We start from the raw sequence: 24,000 nt of genomic DNA, 5'->3' as shown, positions 1-24,000 counted from the left end.
GCAGTAAATAGGTACCTGGGAGTTAGTCAGCTGTCACGGGTGGCTTCCTGGGGGGTGCTTGTGTGTGTGTGATCTGAAAAAAAATAGTAGTAGTAGTTAGAAACAGTTGACTGACAGTAGAGAGACGGGCCGAAAGAGCAGAGCTCAACCCCCGCAATCACAACTAGGTGAATACTTGAGCTCGAGAGGACACACATGTTCACCTCCCAGAACAGAACCAACAGATTCAGTGTTAGAGTACGCATCAATACAGAATACGTACTATAGTTTACAATTGCAGTGGTGAGACATACACTGGCAAAGTATATGTCATAAACTTCGGATGACGAGATGACAGTTTGAAGGATAACTAACATAAACTAATTTGGTTGGTGTCTCCGTGTATTTTTAAATGTATGTACTTTTACCTGAATAAACATTATCATTATCGTTACAAAGGTCGCATGAATTATCTTGGACGACCCCTTACACCATTAAGTACTTTTGATATAATAATAATAATAATAATAGTTTATTTAGGTAAAAGTACATACATTCAGAATGAGGTACAAGGAGAATGTTGGATTAATAGATAGAGCTAGTATATACTATGCCTAAAGCCATTAAAATGCACAGCGTTTCGGGCAAGAATCACTAATATCAATTGGCGTTATTTTTGACATCATATAATACTCAGCGAGTCTAAATTTGATGAAAGATATTCCACCATTAAAAGTTTCAGCATTGGCTCAAAGGCGCCTTAACTTGGCCGAAAGATGCCATTGCATGATGTTTTTTTGTGTTCAGAAATCATCATTGGCGACCCAACCTCTGCTATAAATAGTTTTATTTTTAACTGAGCAAGATATATGCCGATCTCTTGCCAACAATAATTTAAACGTAGCCAGCTGGGCGTCTATAGGTTCCATTGTATTGGGGCAAACTCTAGACTAAGATATTGAGCTGTTTGGAAACTAAAGTTAAATTGTTTTTATGCGGATATCTAAAATGAAGGACTTGATTTGGCCGGTCCGTCTAATTACCACAAGCTACCACAAACTACACAAACTTCAGAAAGCTTCCTGGCAATACGTTAGTAATGAATAAATATGATATATTTACTCATTATAATGTTGGTGCTGAATGTACAACACGAAAAAACATAATTTTAATCTGAAAAAGTATCTTTTTATAAAGAAATTAGACGAAAATAAAAAGCTGGTGACGCCAAATCAAGTCGACGATCCAAGCTTCGGTTAGGTTAGGTTAGGTTTGGTTAAGGGGGCTTATCACACTAAATTAAAAGTTGTTCAATTTGCTTATAAATTTTTTTATGAAATGGTTATAGAAAGGGCTGCAACTGGTCCAAGTTTCACCATCACACCCTAAACAGAAAAGGAGAAAAAAAATACACAACGTATTATGCAACGAATGTTCAACATTCTCAAATAATCTCAGGAAACACATGTGTCAACTAAAATGTCTACTATGTGCTGTAGAAGCACAAACTCTTGTAATAATTGTAATATGTATGTGCAATATATTTATATGTAATTTTTTTTTTTTTTCTTTTTTTTTTTCTTTTTTTTTGGCCAATTTTTTTTTCTCGTTTGTTATCAAGGGATTTGCATGAAACTTGCACACCTTGCTCAATGGATGCCTATCTGCAAGGGTGCCAATTATGAACGAAATCTGTCAAAGTCAAGCTCAGCTACAGGTGGCCGAACTTGGATCTTTATTTTACTCTGGAAAGTAATTTACAACTTCAAGGCGTTTCTCAGCTTTCATTTATTAATCAATTTACATGCAAATTACACCTTATATGTAGAGTTTGTGCTTCTACAAACCTATTGAGACATTTTAGTCCAAAGTCCATTTGTTGATTTTATAAAAATTTATAAACATCATATATTGCATATTTTTGGAAGGGTAACTTTGAAAAATTATATTATTGCACTAAACACTTTCTTTGATAAAACTGACCAATACAATCTATTATTATGTGTTAGTTTAATATCTGAGTGTTATAGAAATGATTTTAGTTGACACATGTGTTCCCTGAAATTATTTGAAAATGTTGAAAATTCGTTGCATAATACGTTGTGTATTTTTTTTCTCCTTTTCTGTTTAGGGTGTGATGCTGAAACTTGGACCAGTTGCAGCTCTTTCTATAACCATTTCATAAATAAATTTATAAACAAATTGAACAATTTTTACGAAACCCGTAATATGCCCCCTTAAGTTAGGTTAGGTTAGGTTAGGATAGGTTAGGATAGGTTAGATTAGGTTAGGTTAGGTCAGCCTAACTTAATATATCATATTTATTCATTACTAACGTATTGCCAGGAAGCTTTCTGAAGTTTGTGTAGTTTGTGGTAGCTTGTGGTAATTAGACGGACCCGATTTGGCAGCTCGTGGATGTCTTATAAATATTACAGACAACGAATCTCCATTAAATACCCATTGGATTTAGGGTTGAAAAAGAAATCGGGTGTATTTGAATGAATACATCTGCATTAAACTTAATTCAATAAGCTACTTTGTATGCGCCAACGTTTCTTTGTACTGTATTATGGTCAAATCTCTCAGAGCCCTCGTGGCTCTGGAGTATTTTAACCCTTCCCATCCTGTTGTGGTCATAATCCAATAGTGCCGTTTTTCATATTTAACAGATTTAATTTTGACATGCTGGGTACCCATTCATGTTGGTGTTACCTCATATGAACTTGCGATCTAAGGAGGCCATTCGTGCTTATTCCATCTCCCATAAAGGTATTTCTTATTCTTATTTCTATCCAGTCATTCACACCTCAATCCAGGATCGTTGGCACGATTGTTGATCTGTTATTACAGATAACAGATCGGGAGGGAAATAAACATGGGAAAAGATTCACTATCACTTCAAGAAGATCTAAATAGGGGTTTTAAATGGTAAATAGATTGGCAGAAGCAGTTTAATACTGACATATGTCAGGTTTTGAGGCTAGGTAATGATGATAAAGTTACAAGATACGAACTAGATGGTGTTGAGATTGCGAAAGGGATCTGGGAGTTATGCTTAGTAAGAATTTAAAACCAAAAGATCAATGCATGAATGTTCGTAATAAGGCAAATAGGACACTGGGATTTATTAATCAAAGCGTTAGTAACAAGACATCTGGTGTTGTTCTTCAGCTATATCTTGCTCTAGTTAGGCCCTATTTAGATTATGCAGTTCGGTTTTGGTCGCCGTACTGTAGATTGGATATAAATTCACTTGAACTTGTCCAGCGTAGGATGACAAAGTTAATCCCTCAAATTAGAAACCTGTCATATGAAGAAAGATTAACAAAGCTTAAATTGCATTTACTGGAAAGGCAAAGAGTTAGGGGTGACATGATAGAGATTTACAAGTGGATGAATGGACATAACAAAGGGGATATTAATAGGGTATTAAAAGTATCAACACAAGACAGAACATGAAACTATGTATAAATTGGATAAGTTTAGATTTAGGAAGAACATGGGTAAATACTGGTTCGGTAACAGGGTTGTTGATTCGTGGAACCAATTACCGCGTAACATGGTGGAGGTGAGGTCCCTTGATTGTTTCAAACGTGGGTTGGTCATGTATATGAGCGGGATTGGGTGGTTATAAATTGGAGCTGCCTCATATGTGCCAATAGGCCTTCTGCAGTTACCTTTATTATGTTCTTATGTATAACAAACTGCATAGAGTACTCATACATGTGATCTATCCCCATGGACGTATTCTTGTTACCAGGCTGCTTATCGGCCCTGACGACATCGTGGTGGCCGGGAGGATTAGATTGGCCTGCAGTAGTATCAAATTCTATTTTTTAATTGTCCATTACATCACTGCATGTATGATGATCCACATCGTTACTGTAAGTACTGTACTATCTAAACAGGAGGATGGGCTGTAGTGTTGCTATATTAACTTATTTCTCCTCTCCTTACAGGATGGCCCCTTTGCCTGGGATGAGAACATTCAGGGACTCATTCTAGCCTCCTACTTCTATGGTTACCTCGTCACTCAGGTAGGCCCATGAGAATAATGATGATGATAATGATGATAAGTATGAGGATGATGATACAGGAGGAGAAGGAGGTGGATGGAAAATAAAATACAGAACAAGCAGGGCCTAACAATTTCCAGTGTCTTTCTCAACAATAAGTAGTATATAATTTGCATTATTCCTAATGTACATTACTTACATCACCAACACCAGTTATGGAACTATTTGAAGTGTTTCCTGATCGTTGTTACAATTTATTGTCTGCCATCTACTGATATATGTAAAAAATATGGAACAGTATGCAGTACTGTATATAGTTTTAAACCATATAATAATTAATAATTGTTGTAATAATTCATTGTCTCAGGGACAGGCAGCCAGAGTGTATTCATACACATTAGGATTAGGCTTATATCAAGGTCCCCCCCCTCCCCCACCCCCTTAAGGTCGAATTACTGACCCCGCCCAGGATGCAACCCCACAAGCTGACTGACTCCTGAGTAACTACTTACTACTAGGTGAACAGGTACATTAGGTGATAGGAAATGTGCCCAACAATTTCTGTGCTGCCCAGGATTCAAACCCGGAATTTTCAATTGTGAGTTGAGAACGAACCCGACTGTACTACTGGGACCCTTCCCGGTTGTACTTATAGAATAAACTGAATTTTCAGTCCAGTATATAGATGTATGAGGAATCAATCAGGTGATACTAAAATAATTAAAGCATTAACAGACTGGCATAAAATTGCCATGGATGACCATTTTGTCCCAATTATTTTAAATGATATATGCTTTTTAAACCATTTTTACAATACTGTACTGTACTATACAACAGAATACTGTATAATTACCATTATAATTTATAATACTTTCTTTGTAAATTATATTACTATTCAGTGCTAAATATATGGTTGTAAACATCATTACAAATAAAAGCTTATTATTTGCCTAAATTCCTGACAGGCCTAAAGTGAAGAGAGTGCTAATATTCCATTGTGTGGATTCACATTGGCCATTTGGTTATTTCCATCAGTACTTTAATCAAACTAATTTTGCAGGTGCCTGGTGGATGGGTGGCTGAGAAGTTCAGTGCCAAGCATGTGTTTGGTATGGGAGCACTGGTGAATGCTTTTTGTGCTCTTCTCACCCCTGTGGCTGCCAGTGGCTCTTATATATGGCTCGTCGTCATGAGGATCATCATGGGCATTGCTGGGGTGAGTACATAAATATTCTACTGTATTCTGAAACTTGCATATGAAAGATGTGTGCAAATGGAGTATTTACTCTATAGAGTTTCACCAGGTAAGGAAAAATTACTAAGGGAGATGAAAAATTACTAAGGGTAAGCGAAATGAAAATTAATTTTCATCTCCCTCATCATCCTTTCCATGTATATTTTGAATAACCAGGGTGACATTATGTAACCCAGACCTACAATAATATCTAACTAGTCACTTATTAAAGTATTAACTCTCACACATGTACTGCTACCTACATCGGTAATTTTCTCAGCATTTAACAGCACTCTGCCAACATTTTTATTAAATATTCAAAACAACATATTACAGCGGATGCTTAATAGGTACAGTAATTGTATGTTATATAATGCCACTAATAGCTGCTTCAGATGATACCCAACCAGCTCTTCTTTTTACCAGGGTGTCACACTACCAGCGATGCACGTACTGATTGCTGGCTGGGCCCCACCGCAGGAGCGGAGCAAAATCTCCTCAACAATATATGCTGGTAAGGGCATAAAGTATTTTTAATAATACTGTACTGTACAGTACTTAAGAATAAAAATGTGCTGTTGGACTTTTGTATGAAAGCACTGTGTTGTACAGTATGTTGCAATTTCAAAAAATATTTAACATTTGATATTATAAATGCTAACATATACTATAAGTTTTAAATTTGATCCCATTTTTATTTTTCACTGAAACTTTACTCTTAACTAGCTAAACATGGTATACTTATTCCTTTGCCAATATTTCTTCAAACCCCTAAAAAGCACAAATGATGCTTTAATAAATATAATGGACTTTATACATGCAGCTCCTGACAAAAATGAATACCCATCAGGTCTATTTGTTGACTTTTGTAAGGCCTTTGATACTGCTAACCACAATAATTGCACTCATCTCTTTAAGGCACAATTCTGTGCTTGTGTCTGAAGCTAGACACAGATAAAATAAATTTAGTGATGGTTACTTAACTTTATCTTACCTTGTGATGATTTCGGGGCTTAGCGTTCCCGTGGCCCAGTCCTTGACCAAGCCTCCTCGTTGCTGGACTGGACTGTTTAATAATAATAATATTACAATACTATATAATAATAATTTTGCTAACAAACTCTGGTAACAGAGTCCATTTCATATTGGCCTCCAAATGCATTATGTCAATCTGATGAGTTAGCTATAGAATATGCCTACAAATAAGGAGTTGCATATGACCTTGAATTACCAATTAGCAAGCTGAGAAAAATAATACAGCAAGAACTTCAACATAACCTTGTAGATCTGAGACAAGGTAAAATCTCCACAGCTCTTCCATCATCATGCTACCTTGCAAGAAGAGCCACATATCTATGGATTATCCAATAAAATCATTAGACTCCTAGATGTTATTACTGATCAGCTTAGTCTCAGTTATGTGTGTCTGTAGTCTGCATTACATGCTGATGTAGACCTGACCGAATGAAAATTGATTCTTCAAAATTATATGCACACCTTACATCACTACAGATGGAATGCCAAAAAAAAAAAAAAAATTTAGATAATTTTTATCATAAGTGTTAAAAATTGTATTTCATTCAGAATTATCGATTTTAGGCAATTATTCCCAGTTTCTAACTGTATGTAGTACATGCAGGTGATTATAACCTTTCCAGCCCTGGAGGAATTCTGGGTGCATGATAGGTAAATCAAAATTTTATGTAACTAACAAGAAACAACTAACAAAACTCACTCTGTGTTAGTGCCTTTGGTGGTCACAGTGATGTAAGTTTCATAAACTATGATGAAACTGTATTGTTGATGTTAACATTTTTTGTAACTACCTCATCAATGATGCAGCTTGCTCAACTAAATGAATTTTTGGGTTCAGTTCCTGAACCCATTATACAGTATATGTGCCTCTGTAACCTTTTCCACTACTGCTCACGGAATGGGTACGGGGTACATAATAAATGAGCTAAACTTGAAGGAATTCTAGTTACAGTTATGGTTATTTTGATTTTCTTTTCATATTGCAGGCATGACATTGGGAACCTTGGTGTGCATGCCTTTCTCTGGGCTGCTAGCGGCAACACTAGGTTGGAGCTCTATATTCTATATGCAAGGTGGACTTTCTATATTGTGGTGAGTTGTCTCGTGATGTATCTCATGTAGTGCTTATTTATGTCAAAATATTTATATTACTTGATATTGATATGCTTTATTTATAAAGAAAATACATTGGGTTTTGTATAAATTTGAGTCTGTATATACAATACATTCATATTAATACAGTGTTTAGTGGGAATTTAATGAATATGAATAAAGCAATAAGTTAGGTACATTCTTGCATAGCTGCTTGCTGAACAATTTTCAGTGATAGATGGATTATAACTCCTAGGTCATTTTCTTTATCAATCTGTTGCATAGTCATGTTGTTGTTATTTTAATTATAACATGTATTGGTATGCCCTACATGTAAGGCCTTGTATTTTTCAATATTAATGGATTTTTGCCCATCTTTTCACCATTTGTAGAGTTCATGTAGATAATTTTGCAAAGCCTCATTATTATTTTGATATTGGATTGAACTCCATCTATACTTGCAGTTTAATTTGTTAATACTCTTACTAATTATTTTGCATGTTATGAGGCTATACCTTAACTCATTCCTTGTCTAATACAAACATCTGTGTGGTTTATGGGAGGTTGTCTAGACTTTTGAATGTGAACACTGATGTAAATTACACACAGAAATCACAATAACGTGATGCACTTGTGTAAAACCCTGGTTTGTGTCTCTGAGAGGCTGCCGGATCCAAGTAAGGGCAGTAGAACTTCTGGTCGCAACTCTTTTGACCATATCATAGCTCAGTCGATTAAGGCAGCGTCTGGGATGATCTTGGATGTATGTTCGAATCCTCGTCACGGCTCTTGTGGATTTGTTCACTGATGTAAATTCGTTCAATATCAGCTGTTTTTTTTACTGACAATATTAAAGCTCATTACAGTTTGCCCCGTTTATTATCCATCTGGTTCTTTTCTATTTCCCTCATTTCCTTTGCAATTTTTGTACAAGTTCAGTGATACTGTCATGTTCAGTTAACCTATAATGCTTTAATGTATTGATCTATTAATTCCCTGCAGGAGGTATTTTGCAATTTCTCTGATTCTTTGATGAATCTCTATTAAGGTAGTCAAAGAAATCATCATGCTGAAACTTTATATAGGTCTGTAGAATTGTATTACATGTTAGGATATAGTAGTCACATGTACAGATGAGCTTCTCTCCTACGTGGATTTGACCCCTCTTCTATTGTAAAGATCCTTAATACAATAATTTGTAAACACTATGATTCCTATCTGTAATTTTAACAAAAAATATGAAATGTGTCTTGTGTTTTCAGGTATGTTCTCTGGTGTATCTTTGTGTATGACTCTCCAGCCCAACACCCAAGAATTTCTAAGGATGAGCGAAAGTTCATTGAAGAATCCCTTGGTACAGTAGTAAAGACAAAGGTAAGGTAAAAATAAATAGGGAAAAATTATATTAAGGTTTCAGATATAACACTTTAATTTATGATCAATACTGCAAAGTTCTATTTTAATTTTATAACTTGCATACATATGTATATTCACATGGGCCTCTAATCACTAATGGGGCATGACCATTTATACAGTGATGGAAATGAGTTTTAAAAACTAGGTATATGCTATGGCTGTATCCAGGATATATACTCTGGATTACAAGGGGGTCCATCCATAATTATAACAAATAAATTTTAATTGGTTGAAACTTGACAAAGGATAACTAATAAATGTCTCTATTAGTAAAGAAATTGAACATAAAAATCCTGAAAATTTAGAAGTAGGCATATGCTGTATTCTTTATTTGTAAGCAGCAGTCAGCTGGTAGTAAGTGGAAGCTTTTAATAAAAATCTCTCCATTAATCATTAGGACATTGCAATACAAATATTGATATGCATAGTCTGAATGTTAATGTATTATTTTGTAATTACATCCCTTGCATCTGCATCTAGCTGTAGAAATTCTTTGTTTATCTTTACTTTATCTAGTGCATTCAAGCATGGAGACCTTTCCTTCAAAACGACATTGCACAGCAAAATGCTCAGCTCAAAGTTATGAAAATTATCCCAGAACTGTCAATTTCTACATTACATGAGATTCACAAGACTTATAACTACATAACCATACATGACAGGACTGATCTCAGTGACATTTAAGATATTGAACAAGTTCAATAAATGCAGTGTATAATCAGACCACTTTCTCATCATGATTTATACACTGGCAATAAATAAAAGATACTTTTTTCATTCAAAGGCTAATAAACTGTCTCTAAACTGAAATTTGCAGTCTCCGTGGTGTAGTGGTAAGACACTCGCCTGGCGTTCCGCGAGCGCTGTCATGGGTTCGTATCCTGGCCGGGGAGGATTTACTGGGCGCAATTCCTTAACTGTAGCCTCTGTTTAACGCAACAGTAAAATGTGTACTTGGATGAAAAAACGATTCTTCGTGGCAGGGGATCGTATTCCAGGGACCGTAGGATTAAGGACTTGCCCGAAACGCTACGCGTACTAGTGGCTGTACAAGAATGTAACAACTCTTGTATATATCTCAAAAAAAAAAAAAAAAAAAAAAAAAAAACATGCCCAGTGAGCAATAGTGATTGAAAGTGATTGACATTACATACTCTTTAATATAGCCATGCCATATTAAACTCTTCTGAAATACATAGTCCACTGAATAGGCTAAGATATTCTGAAACTATGACAGCATAATTTTCTGGTACAGCATATCTTTCTACAGTATGCATGTTGATTTAGGAATTCCCTTATGTAGTTGTAGAATGATCATGTTCAGATATGGCATGTGATTAACATTTTCCATAATAAAATGTATGACAGCATGATGTTCTGGCACTGCTTATCTTGTTACAGGATGCATGTTGATTTAAGAATGCTCTTGTGTAGGTGTGGAACTCATGTTTAAATATCCCTTGTGGTTAACATGTTCCATAATCAAATGTATGAATTGTCATGTGACTTGTAGAAACTGCTCCCTAGAGGTGGGTGCTGCTAAATTTTCACATATTAATAGGAGTTCTTGTTGTTAATATAGACTTTAAATTCATTAGTAGGGAAACTGCTGTAAGTGTTTTATGAGCATCCAAGTCTCCTATCACTGAGTTCATTGGTGCACCTAAGTTTAAATACTTTCAACTCGAAATCCATTGTCATAATTTTTCACCAAGTTAAATGGGGAATGTTTAGTTCTGAGGAATGCTTCAGTAATGTTCATGTGGTCCCAGTGTGATGCTGGATGGCCTCAATGTTCTATGTCAAGAATACTTCACATTGGGAATGTCTTTTATCCCCAAGCCTGTAGTGTTTCATGTAAGGAAGCAGGCTTAATAAACCTCACCAAAATTTGCACTCTTATATTTTCATAACTTATTTGCTTTCTCATGATTATGAATACACACAGTGACATGTGTGTGGATTCATAATCACTGAATCTTAATTGGATAGTGAACCTAAACTTTTCACCACTGTTTACCCAGCAGTAATTGGGAACCTGGTTGTGAACCAATTGGAAGTTCATGTACCAGAGAAAACTAGTAAAGTTTAAAATGAGCTTTGGGAAGGAAGAGCTCTCAGTTTGCTGATGTGAGTTAGAAACTGTCTGCTTCTGTACCTTCCTGTGCAAAAAAAAAATAAAATATGCAATGGTACTTTCTACCTATCCTGTACATAATTTGGATTGTGGGATGCTAGTAATTTTATATTATTTTGTATTTGTTTTTGTCATACATATGACACATTATTCTTGTCTAAAGTTCGTCAAATGTTTCCTTTCATTGGCAGAAACCACCAGTGCCATGGAAGAAAGTGTGGACGTCACTGCCAGTATGGGCCATCATTGTGGCACACACATGCAACAACTGGGGCTGGTACATGCTGCTTGTCAAACTCCCAACCTACATGCGTTATATCCTTAAGTTTGACATTGCATCTGTAAGTTTACTTTTAAAATAGTAGTATTTTACTTATATAAAAGTACAGTACATACGCAGGCGATGAGTCACAATAACGTGGCTGAAGTATGTTGACCAGACCACACACTAGAAATTGAAGGGACGACGACGTTTCGGTCCGTCCTGGACCATTCTCAAGTCGATTGTGATGAGGACAGGTAGGGACAGGCATTAAATAGGCAAGAGAGAGCTGAGGAGGAAAGTCAGGTGTAGGGGATAGTAGTAATGAGAACTACAGCAGGCCTACTGGCCCATACGAGGCAGTACATACATTTGATACATGAAACAGTGGAGAATTTATAGGTTAGAAATTTATATAAAGCCACTAATATGCAAACTGTTTCATGCATAACATAAAGTTAATTAAGATATTTATTTACACGTTTAATGGGGGTAATACTTGACACTTTGACAGTCTAGCCTCTGCATGTTCCCAACCATAACCCACATAAACAACATTGTGGAGTTCCTCGGACTGCTTGCAGGCCAATCAGCAGGGCCTGCTGAAATTTGGCCTGCTATAAATTTGGAGTCAAAATGTTCACAACTGAATTCTCCACAGAATAGATAATAAAACAAAAATTTATTTATAATAGATTATGTGTGACTGATGAATATACAAATGTTTATGAATAGCAATTGGATGACACACTTTAGTCATCAGAACGTTTACTCTCGGAGTACGGATGACATGTTTTAGCGTTTTTGGAATGCAAAAGTGTGAAAACTAAATGAGAAGTAAGTTCACATTTTTTAATTATTAATAAGGGATTTAGTAAATGATTTACAGTTTTTAAGTGATATTTAGAAACTAGTTTTTAACAACAGTTCAAATAGAGTAATTAATGTTCACAGTAGCAGCAAAACATATGTTGACATGAAAGATGAGTGGTGTGAATAAAAATGGTTTCATAATGTTAAATATACATTTCTTAGTTTCTCATTTAAATAAGCTGGTCGAGAGAAGAATTTTTTTAATCTGATTTGAAAAGTCATTCCACAGTTTAGGACCATTATATTGCAATGTATTTCTGTTTTAGTTAAGATGCAATCTTGGAATATCAAATACAGTAGATATTTGTTTCTCGTTATGGTACCCATGGGTTCTGTTACGGCCGTCTAATAAGCAAGTAATTATGCAGTCCCTGTGGCACAGTGGTAACACACTCGACCCATGCTTCGCGAGCGATTTGGCCTGGGTTCGAAGCCTGGCCGGGGATGATTGACAAGGTGGCAATCCTTAACTGAACGCCTCTGTTCACAAATCAGTGAATGGGTACCTGTTTGTTAAATGATTTGATGGGTCGTATTCTAGGGGAAAATTAAGATTAAGGCCTGGTCTGAAATGTTATGCATGCTATCTTATCTTGAGGTTATCTTGAGATGATTTCGGGGCTTTAGTGTCCCCGCGGCCCGGTCCTCGACCAAGCCTCCACCCCCAGGAAGCAGCCCGTGACAGCTGACTAACACCCAGGTACCTATTTTACTGCTAGGTAACAGGGGCATTCAGGGTGAAAGAAACTTTGCCCATTTGTTTCTGCCTCGTGCGGGAATCGAACCCGCGCCACAGAATTACGAGTCCTGCGCGCTATCCACCAGGCTACGAGGCCCCTAAAATGCTAGAGGCTTTACAAGAATGTAAGAACTCTTGTATATCTATATATATATATAAATAAATAAAAAATTAAATCAAAAGAAGTCACCAAACTGGGGGAACTATGTGTCACATCTGGAGCCATCTAGGAAGTGTTTAAGGTATTACAATTCAGATTTTTATAAATGTAGAGTACACTTGATACTTGAGTGTATGTGATATTTAACATATTCAAAGATTTCAGTTAGGGTGCTGAGTGATTTTTGGGACTGGAATTTGTAATTGTTCTGACTGCTGATTTTTGCTTAATTATGGATCGAATGTAATTTTGGGTTATAAATCCCCAGGTACAGATACTGTAGGCGAGATATGGCTAGAAGAGCAAATAATAAAATGTTGCAAGACAGAATTGGGTACATAGTATTGGATTTTAGAGAAACTACCTACTACTTTAGAAACTTTTTGTTATGTTTTATATATGTCAATGGAAATTTAGCTTGTTGTCAATGTGAACACCAAGGAATTTCCAGTCTTTATTGTAATAAGCAAATTTTTCACCTTTCCATATATTTTACTGTCATCCACAGGTTTTATGATGTTTTATGAGATGAATATATGTATATATTTTTATTTGGATACAATTAATGAATCCCAATTATATCATATTACCAGAATGCTGGGTTGTCTGCAGTTCCTTTCCTGTGCATGTGGATCTTCACCATGCTCTTAGCCAATATTCTGGATGCTCTCCGGTCACGGAAGGTTATCACAACAACATTTGCTCGCAAGCTTGCTACTTTTATTGGTAAGAAACACATAGAGGGATTTGATGATGAGTAGTATTTGAGACAGTATAAAGTACTTTTTTGCAGGGTAATTTCCATTTACCTGTATTAACTTTTTCAATAATGGTTACACTGTAGATTTTAATGACTAGTTTTTGTCCCCTAATCTACACTTGGTTTGTCATTGTTAGGAGCAGGAAGCCTGTTTGGCTTACCAAGATCTCCCTAGAACAGCTATTGACCTTTCCCAGTATATATTTACCCACAACAGCAGCCTAACTCCCAGATACTACTGGGACCTAGGAGTTAGGCTAGCAGCAGTGAGGAGTTAGGCTAGCAGTAGTGAGAAGTTAGGCTAGTTTTTGTTCCCCAATCTACATTTGGGTTGCTTTCTTGTTCACCTTCCTGCTAGGTGAACAGAGGCACTAGGGATAAGGAAACATGCCCAAATATATCGACCTTGGATGCTTATCAAACCCGGGATCATATTGTCGAGAGCCGGCTGCACTGATTGCTCTAACTTTAAAAATGAACAATATTATCATATATGATTGCTGTGGCAAAGTGCTAAAATTAATTGAATTGTTGCATAATGGCAGGTGCACACATATATCATTCCACTGTACACAATTAATAAGTCCAAGTAGGATGATCTACTTATACTTTTGCTGTTTTATTGCTTCATAGCAACTTTATTCACTAATACAGTATGTCGGTATGTTTTCATGTCAAAAAAAAGTTTTAATTATATTATTCTTCACTTGGGATTTATAAGATATCCTTTGCAAAATAAAATTTATATTAATCAACTTTATCAAATTTTCTGGGAGGGCCCCCTTGATGGCTTTCCGAGTGGGCCCTCCTCAGTGGCTACCCGAGCAGGCTTCCCCCCCCCCCATCCTTAGTGACTCTGAGTGGGCCCCACTTAGTGACTCTCTGAGTGGGCCCCCCTTAGTGACTCTCTGAGTGGGCCCCCCTTAGTGACTCGTTGGGCCCACCATAGAGATGTTTCATTACATTCATCACTGGATTTTTGTTTGACAACATGTGGGGTATATTCTTAAGGGACAATGTAATTTAGAGGAAACTTCTTAATTTGTATATTCCCTGTATAATTTTGAATGTATTTTATATGAAATACTGTTTGGTTATGTATTGTAAAAATATACAGGGCCTATATTTGGCTGTGTATGAATTCTCATCTAGCCATAATGGAAATTTTTGCATAGGTTGTATTTAAGATTTTTTGAGATACATTTATGAGATACATACAGTTTTAATGCTGTTAGCTCTACTGTGATCTGTAAAAAGTACTCAGTGTTTAAGAATAGTAATATGCAGATTTTCTGTTACAGCCTCGATGCCTCCTGCCATTTGCTTGATCGGTGTCACTTATGTGGGATGCAACACAGACTTGGCAGTGGCATTACTTACCTTAGGAACAATGTTTGTTGGAGGAATGTATTCCGGTTTCCTCTCCAACCACATTGATATTGCACCACCATTTGCTGGAACACTCATGGGAATAACCAACACATTTGCCACACTTCCTGGAATTATTGTGCCATCCTTTGTTGGTTACATGACTCATGGCAATGTGAGTATGAAATTTAAACTTACTAAAATATGTAAACAGATTTGTATAACATATACAGTGGTACCTCGCATAACGATCGCCCCAAAAGACGAACATTTTGGGTAACGAACGGCCCGATCGGCATCAAATCGTCCCATATGACGAACGCTGGTTTGAGTAACGTCAACACCACATGGTGGGCCAGGTGGGGTCGCGCTGCTTCTTGCACATTCTTAGACGCCTCCGACGATGCACATAAATTATGTTGTTCTTGTTTAAAGATGCTAATGATACTGGGATATAATGGGGTGACTGCTGAGATGTTGCAAAGCATTGACGTTTTTGTAGGAAAAAAGAAATGAAATGTCTGATATACAACAAATGTCAAAAAGGTTCATTCGGTTTTCGGCAGGTAGGCTGCTCCATTATAACAATCTTTCTTTGTTTCAAATGTGTTCCATTTGTTTTGTATTTGTCATTTACGTCTCAATAATGGAGAAGCCTACCTTACATACACTGAATAAACCATTATGACATTTTCCTTTCTTCAAATGTGTTCAATATTTATTTTTCATTTGTCTTATAGCAAAATGTTCGTTCGGTGGTCGGCAGGTAGGCTGCTCCATGTTTCTTACATACAAAAAACGTAAATAATAAAAAAAATGAAGATTTTTGAAAACCAGTACAAATGTCAAAAAGGTTCGTTCGGTCGTCTACAGGTCGGCTGCTCCATGTTTCTTAAATAAAAAAAAAAAACGAAAAATAAAAGAACTGTTGAAACAATTTGAAAAATGGACAAATGCCATAAAGGTTCGTTCAGTGTTTGTCGGGCAGGCTGCTCCATTATTGAGACATAAGTGACAAATACAAAACAAATGGAACACATTTGAAACAAAGAAAGATTGTCATAATGGAGCAGCCTACCCAACAAACACTGAACGAACAATATGCTATAACGAATATGAAAGACAAGTGGTTGGCTGGGTTAGTACTGCGTGAGCAACCATTTGTGGCACACATGCCTCTGGCTCTCAAACACCTGTCCGACACGGTGTTGAAAGACTGCGCTCAGTCGGTGCAATTCAGACCCTATTGTTTGAAGAACATAAGGGTCATAACATTGGTGAAGCTAGGCGCAATAAGGGCTTAACACAATGGTCGGATGCCAGTGATACAGCACCTATGAGGATGATACAGCGAGTGTATCCAGTTGTAGCTCTGAGCCCCACCCTTGCCATCTCGAATTTATATAGATGATACATAGATGAATCGTTTTCTGCGTTCAGTGATGATGCATCTGATACAAGTAGCATAGATGAACAGTGTTAGCGGCTTCCATGGTGGTGTTGTTCATTGATATTTTCAAGAATACCTGAATCTCTTCCTGACTGATGGACACTTTGAGGCTAGCTGAATCTCTTCCTGACTGATGGACACTCTTTGAGGCTAGCTGAATCTCTTCCTGTGTGGGACCTTACAAAGCGATCTTTTCAAGACTACCTTACAAATTGAGCTTTTCCTATAATCGTTTCAATACTACCATATGCTTTACAAGCTTGGCTACATACCACCTACAAGTACTAAAGCCAAGGGTGCACGCGAGTGCGTTATTTGCAAGTACACAGAACGATGAAACAGGAAACGAAAATCTATCTGTAGCTGGTGCAAGGAGAGCAAAGTCGCGCTGTGTACCATGGACTACTTCATTGACTATTACGCACCTCCAAAGTACTGAGTGTGTAATACAGTGTATTACTGTGTAAATAGTATGTGAAACTGTACATATTGTAATTTTAGTGAATTTTTACCACGTAATATTGTGACATTAAACATTTATTGTGGACACATTACTGACACATGTATCACAGTTTCATGGAAAATTATGAACATTCTACTGTATACATATTGTAAAGGTCACAAATATGCATCATATACGATAAAAGAAACAAATAAAACCGCATTGGAAATGCATAGAAAAAATATTTGAAAATATATTTGTGGCAACACGCGGTGCTTGAATGGCCTGCGCGACCGTGTCTGGGAGCTTAACACACGGGCGACCAGGCCCTGATGATGTCACAGCGCACCTTGTCGACTCCCTCACAGCCAAAGTAAGTGGAATTTGGTAATTATTTTTACATAGACATGTTCAGGGACGGTAATTTATCATTTTGCAAAGAAAAATGATATTTTGGGGAACATTTGATGTCATGCACACTGGGGGAATTTCACAATAAACACAGTGCATCACACTGGTTATATGGGGGACACTCGTTTTGTATGACGTCCGTTTCACATGACGAACATGGAACGGATTAAATTCGTTATGCGAGGTACCACTGTATATATATGTGTGTGTGTGTGTGTGTGTGTGTAATTACCTAATTGTAATGACCTAAGTGTAGTTACAGGATGAGAGCTACGCTCGGGGTGTCCCATCTTCCCAGTACTCTTTGTCATATAATACTTTGAAACTACAGTACTGACGGTTTCGGCCTCCACCACCTTCTCACTTAGCTTGTTCCAACCTTCTGTCACTCTGCAAAAGAAAACATTCTAATATTTTTTTGGCACCTCTGTTTCCTTAGCTTGAAACTTTGTCCTCTTGTTCGTGATGTTGCTGGTTTCAGGAATTCCTCCTTGTCAATTTGGTTGATTCCTGTTAGAATTTTGTATGTGCTTATTACTTATTATATCATCTCTTTTTCTTCTATCTTCTAGTTTAGGCATTTTAATGTCTGTAGTCTCTCCTCGTAACTCTTGTTTTTCAGTTCTGGAAGCTATTTTGTAATAAGCCGATACACCTTTTCCAGTTTCTTTATGTGCTTCTTGAGATTTGGGCACCATACAACTGCTGCATATTCCAGTTTTGGTCTCACAAATGTCATGAACAGTTGGAAAGCGATGCATATGCTCTTCTCACAATGTTCTTTATTTTCCTCTGGTGAAAGCTTACTATCTGAAACCACCCCTAGGTCTCATTCTTTATTAGAGTTCTGTAATTCCATTCCACATAATTTATAAGTTGTGTGTGGTCTATTTTCTCTGAATCCACATTCCATAATACGGTATTTATCCACACTGAATTCCATTTGCCACTTTATGCTCCAAGCACTTATTTGATCTAGATCAATTTGAAGGGCATTACAATTATCTGTGCCCCCTATCTTCCCCAGTATCTTAGCATCATCCGCAAACATGTTCAAATAATTCTGTATTCCTTCTGGTAGATCGTTTAGTAGACGACGAACATTACTGGTGCAAGAACTGAATCCTGTGGTACACTAGTAACACTCCTACAGTTGGATATGTTATCTCTGATTACTCCTCTCATCTGTCTGTCAGTTAGAAAGGTTTTCATCCATGTCAGAAGTTTCCCTGTCATTCCTCCAGCATGTTCCAGTTTCCAGAACAGCCTCTTGTGTGGGACTCTTGTCAAAAGCTGTTTTTAGGTTCAAATAGACAGTCAACCCAACCATCTCTTTCCTGTATTCTCTGTGGCTCTATCATAAAGACTAAGAAGATTTGTTACACAGGATCTTCCTCTTTGAAAACCATGCTGTTTGTCTGTTATTATGTCATTACTCTAGGTGTACAATCCATTTGGCTTTAAATATTGTTGCTAGTGTTTTGACTACCACGGTTGTTAATGATACGGGTTTATAATCTGGAGGTTCCTCTCGACTACCATTTTTATAGATTGGTACTATGTTTGCCATTTTCCATATATCTACTAAGATTCCTGTGCACAAGGATGTCTGGAATATTAATTGGAGTGGAATGCTCAGATCAGTTGCACATTCTTGCAGCACCCAAGGTGAAACCCCATTAGGTCCAACTGCTTTATTTCTTCCTAGCCCCTTGAGTAATTCTTCCACTTCATCTTGAGATACCTCAATGTATTCTGTGACTTGCTCTGGAATTGGTATTAGGTCCAGTTCTATGAAATCCTCATTTTGTATAAATACACTTTGGAACGGTTCATATAGCATTTCACACATCTTTTTCCACTCTCAGTAGTCCTGTTCCCCATTCTCAATCTCTGGATTTTATCCATTACATGCAGCTTGCTTTTAATGAATTTATAGAAAAGGCCTGGGTCAGTTTTACATTTGTCTGCTATACCTTTCTCAAAGTAACTTTCTACCTCTGTTGTGTAATTGTTTCTTGCTTGCTTGTAGTGCTGGTATGTTTGTGGCCGCTTCCTATATTGAACCAATTTTCTTGTCTTTTCCCCTTTGACCCTCTCACAATTTCTGTTGAACCAATCCTGTTTTCTGGTTCTGCATCTCTGTTTTGGTAAAAATGTTTGTGTGCCTTCATTGTATATTTTGTGAAATTTGGCATACAGTACATCTCATTTACTTCCTTGCCTAGCAACAAGTCTGTCCAATTAAACTCATGAAATTTTTTGTTTAAGTTCCCCATAGTGTCCTCTCTTGAAATTGCGTTTATCAACTGTTTTAATGTCCCTGTTCTCTTCTAGATTATATCGCAAAGCATATTTAATGTCCAACAGGACATGATCACTCTTTCTCAAAGGAGGAAGGTACTGGATGTACAATGTATGTATGTATGTGTGTGTGTGTGTGTGAGATAGATATATATATCTATCTCACACACACATACATACATATATATATATATATATATATATATATATATATATATATATATATATATATATATATATATATATATATATATATATATATATATATATATATATATATGTGTGTGTATATCACGAAAATAAACACGTGATTAATATATATATATATATATATATATATATATATATATATATATTATATTGCATTATTATTTTTGTATTTTTGTATCAACCCATGTATATCTTGTAACCATCAAATGCATAATAAAGCACAAAAAATATTCAAGGAAGGGGGTGGTAGGAGAAAAGCACACAGAAACTGTATTGGAGGGGATCTAAACATTCCCTCTAATGCGTTATGCGTGGTTTCCTCCGAGGCTATGGGTCCCCCTTCTTCCAGCTAGAGGTGGTACTCCCTTCCTATTTTAAAAAAAAAATATATATATATATATATATATATATATATATATATATATATATATATATATATATATATATATATATATATATATACAGAGCACCACTTGGTTTCCGAACTTTAGTTATCCGAAACTTCCAGTTTCCCGATTGGGGTTGAGGAGTCATGCTACCCGAACAAAGTTCGGGTAGGAAGGGGTCCACCAAGCGTCACGCCGGCTTGTGGTGGTGGGTGGGCGATGGTCCAGTTTGCCCACTGTGACTTCACAGATTCACGGCCTATTATTCCTATTATTTTGAATTGCCATAAGGCTGGAATGTTCATTCTGTGCTTTTGTTTTACATATCTGCACAATCAAGAAACATCTGTGCACCATGTTGGCTCCAAATGCACGCATTGCGTCAGTGATGGCTGACTGGGGGGGGGAGAATCAGTGAGAGAGGGGGGGAGAGAGATGCTAGGAGGGAGGGGGAGGTAGGGAGAGATGTTAGGAGGTAGGGAGAGATGCTAAGAGGGAGGGGGAGGTAGGGAGAGATGCTAGGAGGTAGGCAGGAAGGGATGGAAGTAGTGAGAATTAGGGAGGGAAAGGCAGGCTGGCAGGCACAGGCAGGCAGACAGGCAAGCAGGCAGGCAGGCTAGCTTGCAGGCAGGGAGTGAGTGGTAGTCACGCGGTTGAACCGACCTTGAGAGATGGGATGTAGGGGGGCGGGTGGTTTGTTGGTGGTGGGGGTGAGACCGGCTCATTCCCGAAGATAAGCCTAACACACACTACCCGTTAGCATGATGGCAGGGGGGAGGCAGGCTGGCTGGAAAGGAAGCAGGCAGGCAGGCTGGCTGGCAGGCTGGGAAGGAGGCAGGCTGGCAGGCTGGGAAGGAGGCAGGCTGGCAGGCTGGGAAGGAGGCAGGCAGGCAGGTTGGGAAGGAGGCAGGCTGGGAAGGAAGCAGGCTGGCAGGCAGGCTGGCTGGCAGGCTGGGAAGGAGGCAGGCTGGGAAGGAAGCAGGCTGGGAAGGAGGCAGGCTGGGAAGGAGGCAGGCTGGGAAGGAGGCAGGCTGGGAAGGAGGCAGGCTGGGAAGGAGGCAGGCTGGGAAGGAGGCAGGCTGGGAAGGAGGCAGGCTGGGAAGGAAGCAGGCTGGGATGGAAGCAGGCTGGCAGGCTGGGAAGGAGGCAGGCAGGGAAGGAGGCAGGCTGGCAGGCTGGGAAGGAGGCAGGCTGGCAGGCTGGGAAGGAGGCAGGCTGGCAGGCTGGGAAGGAGGCAGGCAGGCAGGAAGCGATATATGGGTGTTGAAGTGAACTGTGAACCACGTGACCTTTGAGAGTGTGTGTGTGCGTGTATGGGTTTGGGGTAGGGGGTGGGGGTGGTGTGTCGGTGGTGGGGGGAGAGGGGGAGGTGTGTCGGTGGTGGGGGGAGAGGGGGAGGTGTGTCGGTGGTGGGGGGAGAGGGGGAGGTGTGTCGGTGGTGGGGGGAGAGGGGGAGGTGTGTTGGTGGTGGGGGAGGGACCGGCTGACTCTGTAAGCCTAACCACACTCCACAGACCTGTGACCCAGATTTGTTTCTTAAATGTACAGTACATCATCGTATATTTTAGGCAGGATGTGCCTGCAGGCTGGCAGGAAACATCCAGAGGATGTTTGCCAGACGTCTTAATAATCAGTTAGGAACAATTAAGGACTTTTATAAAGCGGATCAGGACTTCACTTATTGATGAGTACAAACAAAACACGGTTGCATTTACGCCATGAACCTGACGATTTTTTTCCCTAGAGTTTTTTCATAAATTTTTCGGAAAAATTTCTTTTTACATTTCTAGTTTATTTTTTCCCCTCTATTTCTCGTATACGAACTTACATGTTAACCGACGGGTCTCGTCCCCAAGGGGTTCGGAAACCAAGTGGTGCTCTGTATATATATATATATATATATATATATATATATATATATATATATATATATATATATATATATATATATATATATATATATATATATATATATATATATACTGTATATACTGTATATATGTGTGTGTGTGTAATATAATATAATATAATATAATATAATATAATATAATATAATACATAATATATGGAGATAGAGATACTGGTTTTTGCCAGGGAAAAGAGGTTGCCTGGGGTCTGACGGGTTGAATGAAATCCCTTATGGAATGAATCGGCCTCACCGCATAAAGTTAATTTAAGTGAGGATACACTATATATAATTTTTTATGTACTATATTTTATTAAAGGTTATCATATAATTTTTTTGTCTATTTCTAATATGCTGTACTGTACAGGGTACATAATTTATTCTATATATTTCAGCAAACTGTCGAGGCTTGGCGTACAATCTTCTTCATAACTCTGGGAATTTTCAGTGTAGAAGCTCTATTTTACTCCATCTTTGGATCTGGTGAGCAGCAAGAATGGGCCAAGCCAAAACCTTCTACTCAAGAAGTTGAACAACAGAAATTGAATGATGTTGCTTAAATGTGAAATGTAACATGGGAATGAAGCATGGGTTAGTGAGATCTTTTACCTCCACAACACCTTGACAAATATTTTTGTATTAATTAGATCGTTTGTAAGGAAAACAAATACAGTATCAATTTTTATGTTCAATGCATTATGGATTTTAATATCGAGGACTGACTTGATAATTTGAGATGCAGCATTACAAAGTATAACTGTTTATGTAAAGTGTCAGTGTGTTACCTAGAGACGAGGAATACTGTACAGTGATCCACTTACTGGTAATGTGACACTGTGACATATATCAAATTAAATGTCACCAGTACTCTTTAGATGAAGTCAGGTAATGATATTGATACTAAACATTGAGAATTAAATCTGTCTTGTTTTATTGTAATTTAAACTTAAGAATAAAGCCATCTTTTAATGTCTAAAATACTTTTAAGGACACAGTGATGCTTTCAATACACAAAGTTTCTCACTAACAACATTGAAATGTAAGAGTGTGGGAGGAAAATGTAGCAACAAATCCTTATGGTTCTGTTGTATTATTATAAATTCTTGCATAAAGCTTTATATGAGCAAACTAATTCTGAGGAGATTTAATCAATATTGTTTTGATGTTGTTTAGATAGAAACAAGTATTTATTGTAATGTTTTAAGCCTTTTAAGTGGAGTCAGAGACACTGGTGCATGGAGCTGAAATTCATCTCTGGTGCTTCTTAAGAAATATAAAACTATATTATGAGCGTTTAGAACTGAATGAATGTATAGGAGAGAACAATTGAGAAACCAGTACAGGATTTCCAAATCTCTGCACTAATAAGCTAGTGTTAGTTGTTTGGTGTTGCTTCAGATCCTGAACATTAAATGTAGAAGCACCTTTACCACAGTAACTTAATACATTAAAATTATGTTCATAATGCAGTTTTGATAAAGAAATCAGAACAAAGTTTCGCTAGGTGTACAAAATCTTAAACCACAAGAATAATATTTCCTATGAGGAAAGAGCATATTTGAAGTTCTTTCACAAACTAAAACTTTCTATGACTTTATATCATAGTTTCTATATATTTTTACATTAAATATATATATTTTGTCCAATTATGTTTGCATGTAAAGAATTGCACTTTGACCTTAAGTTTAGAATCTCGTATGGTAATTTTGTTCCTTATATTTCAAAAATACAATTAATATTTGTTCAGAGTACAATTTTGTCCAGTAAATTATTGCTGTGTTGTAATAAGGAAAGTCTTTTACTCCACACAACTCATA

General features: G+C 37.4%; 1 protein-coding gene across 4 annotated transcripts in view; it reads left to right on the top strand.

Moving 5' to 3' along the window:
- The window catches only part of LOC123747330 (putative inorganic phosphate cotransporter), an 82,225-nt gene that overhangs the window by 57,110 nt on the left and 1,115 nt on the right, over positions 1-24,000 (top strand). For all 4 annotated transcript variants that reach the window (XM_045729454.2, XM_045729455.2, XM_045729457.2 and 1 more), the window contains 9 exons: positions 3,942-4,019; positions 5,059-5,214; positions 5,659-5,746; positions 7,254-7,359; positions 8,622-8,733; positions 11,104-11,253; positions 13,540-13,672; positions 15,008-15,249; positions 22,579-24,000. The exon at positions 22,579-24,000 is cut by the window's right edge and continues 1,115 nt beyond it. In XM_045729454.2, coding sequence (XP_045585410.2) covers positions 3,942-4,019; positions 5,059-5,214; positions 5,659-5,746; positions 7,254-7,359; positions 8,622-8,733; positions 11,104-11,253; positions 13,540-13,672; positions 15,008-15,249; positions 22,579-22,743 — 1,230 coding nt within the window. In that variant the 3' untranslated portion in view covers positions 22,744-24,000. The remainder of the gene's footprint in view (positions 1-3,941; positions 4,020-5,058; positions 5,215-5,658; positions 5,747-7,253; positions 7,360-8,621; positions 8,734-11,103; positions 11,254-13,539; positions 13,673-15,007; positions 15,250-22,578) is intronic.

Source organism: Procambarus clarkii, chromosome 94, assembly GCF_040958095.1.
Source record: "Procambarus clarkii isolate CNS0578487 chromosome 94, FALCON_Pclarkii_2.0, whole genome shotgun sequence".
Classification (NCBI taxonomy): Eukaryota; Metazoa; Arthropoda; class Malacostraca; order Decapoda; family Cambaridae; genus Procambarus; species Procambarus clarkii.
The sequence above is the reverse complement of the archived record's forward strand: the minus strand, read 5'-3'. Positions and strand labels throughout refer to the sequence as shown.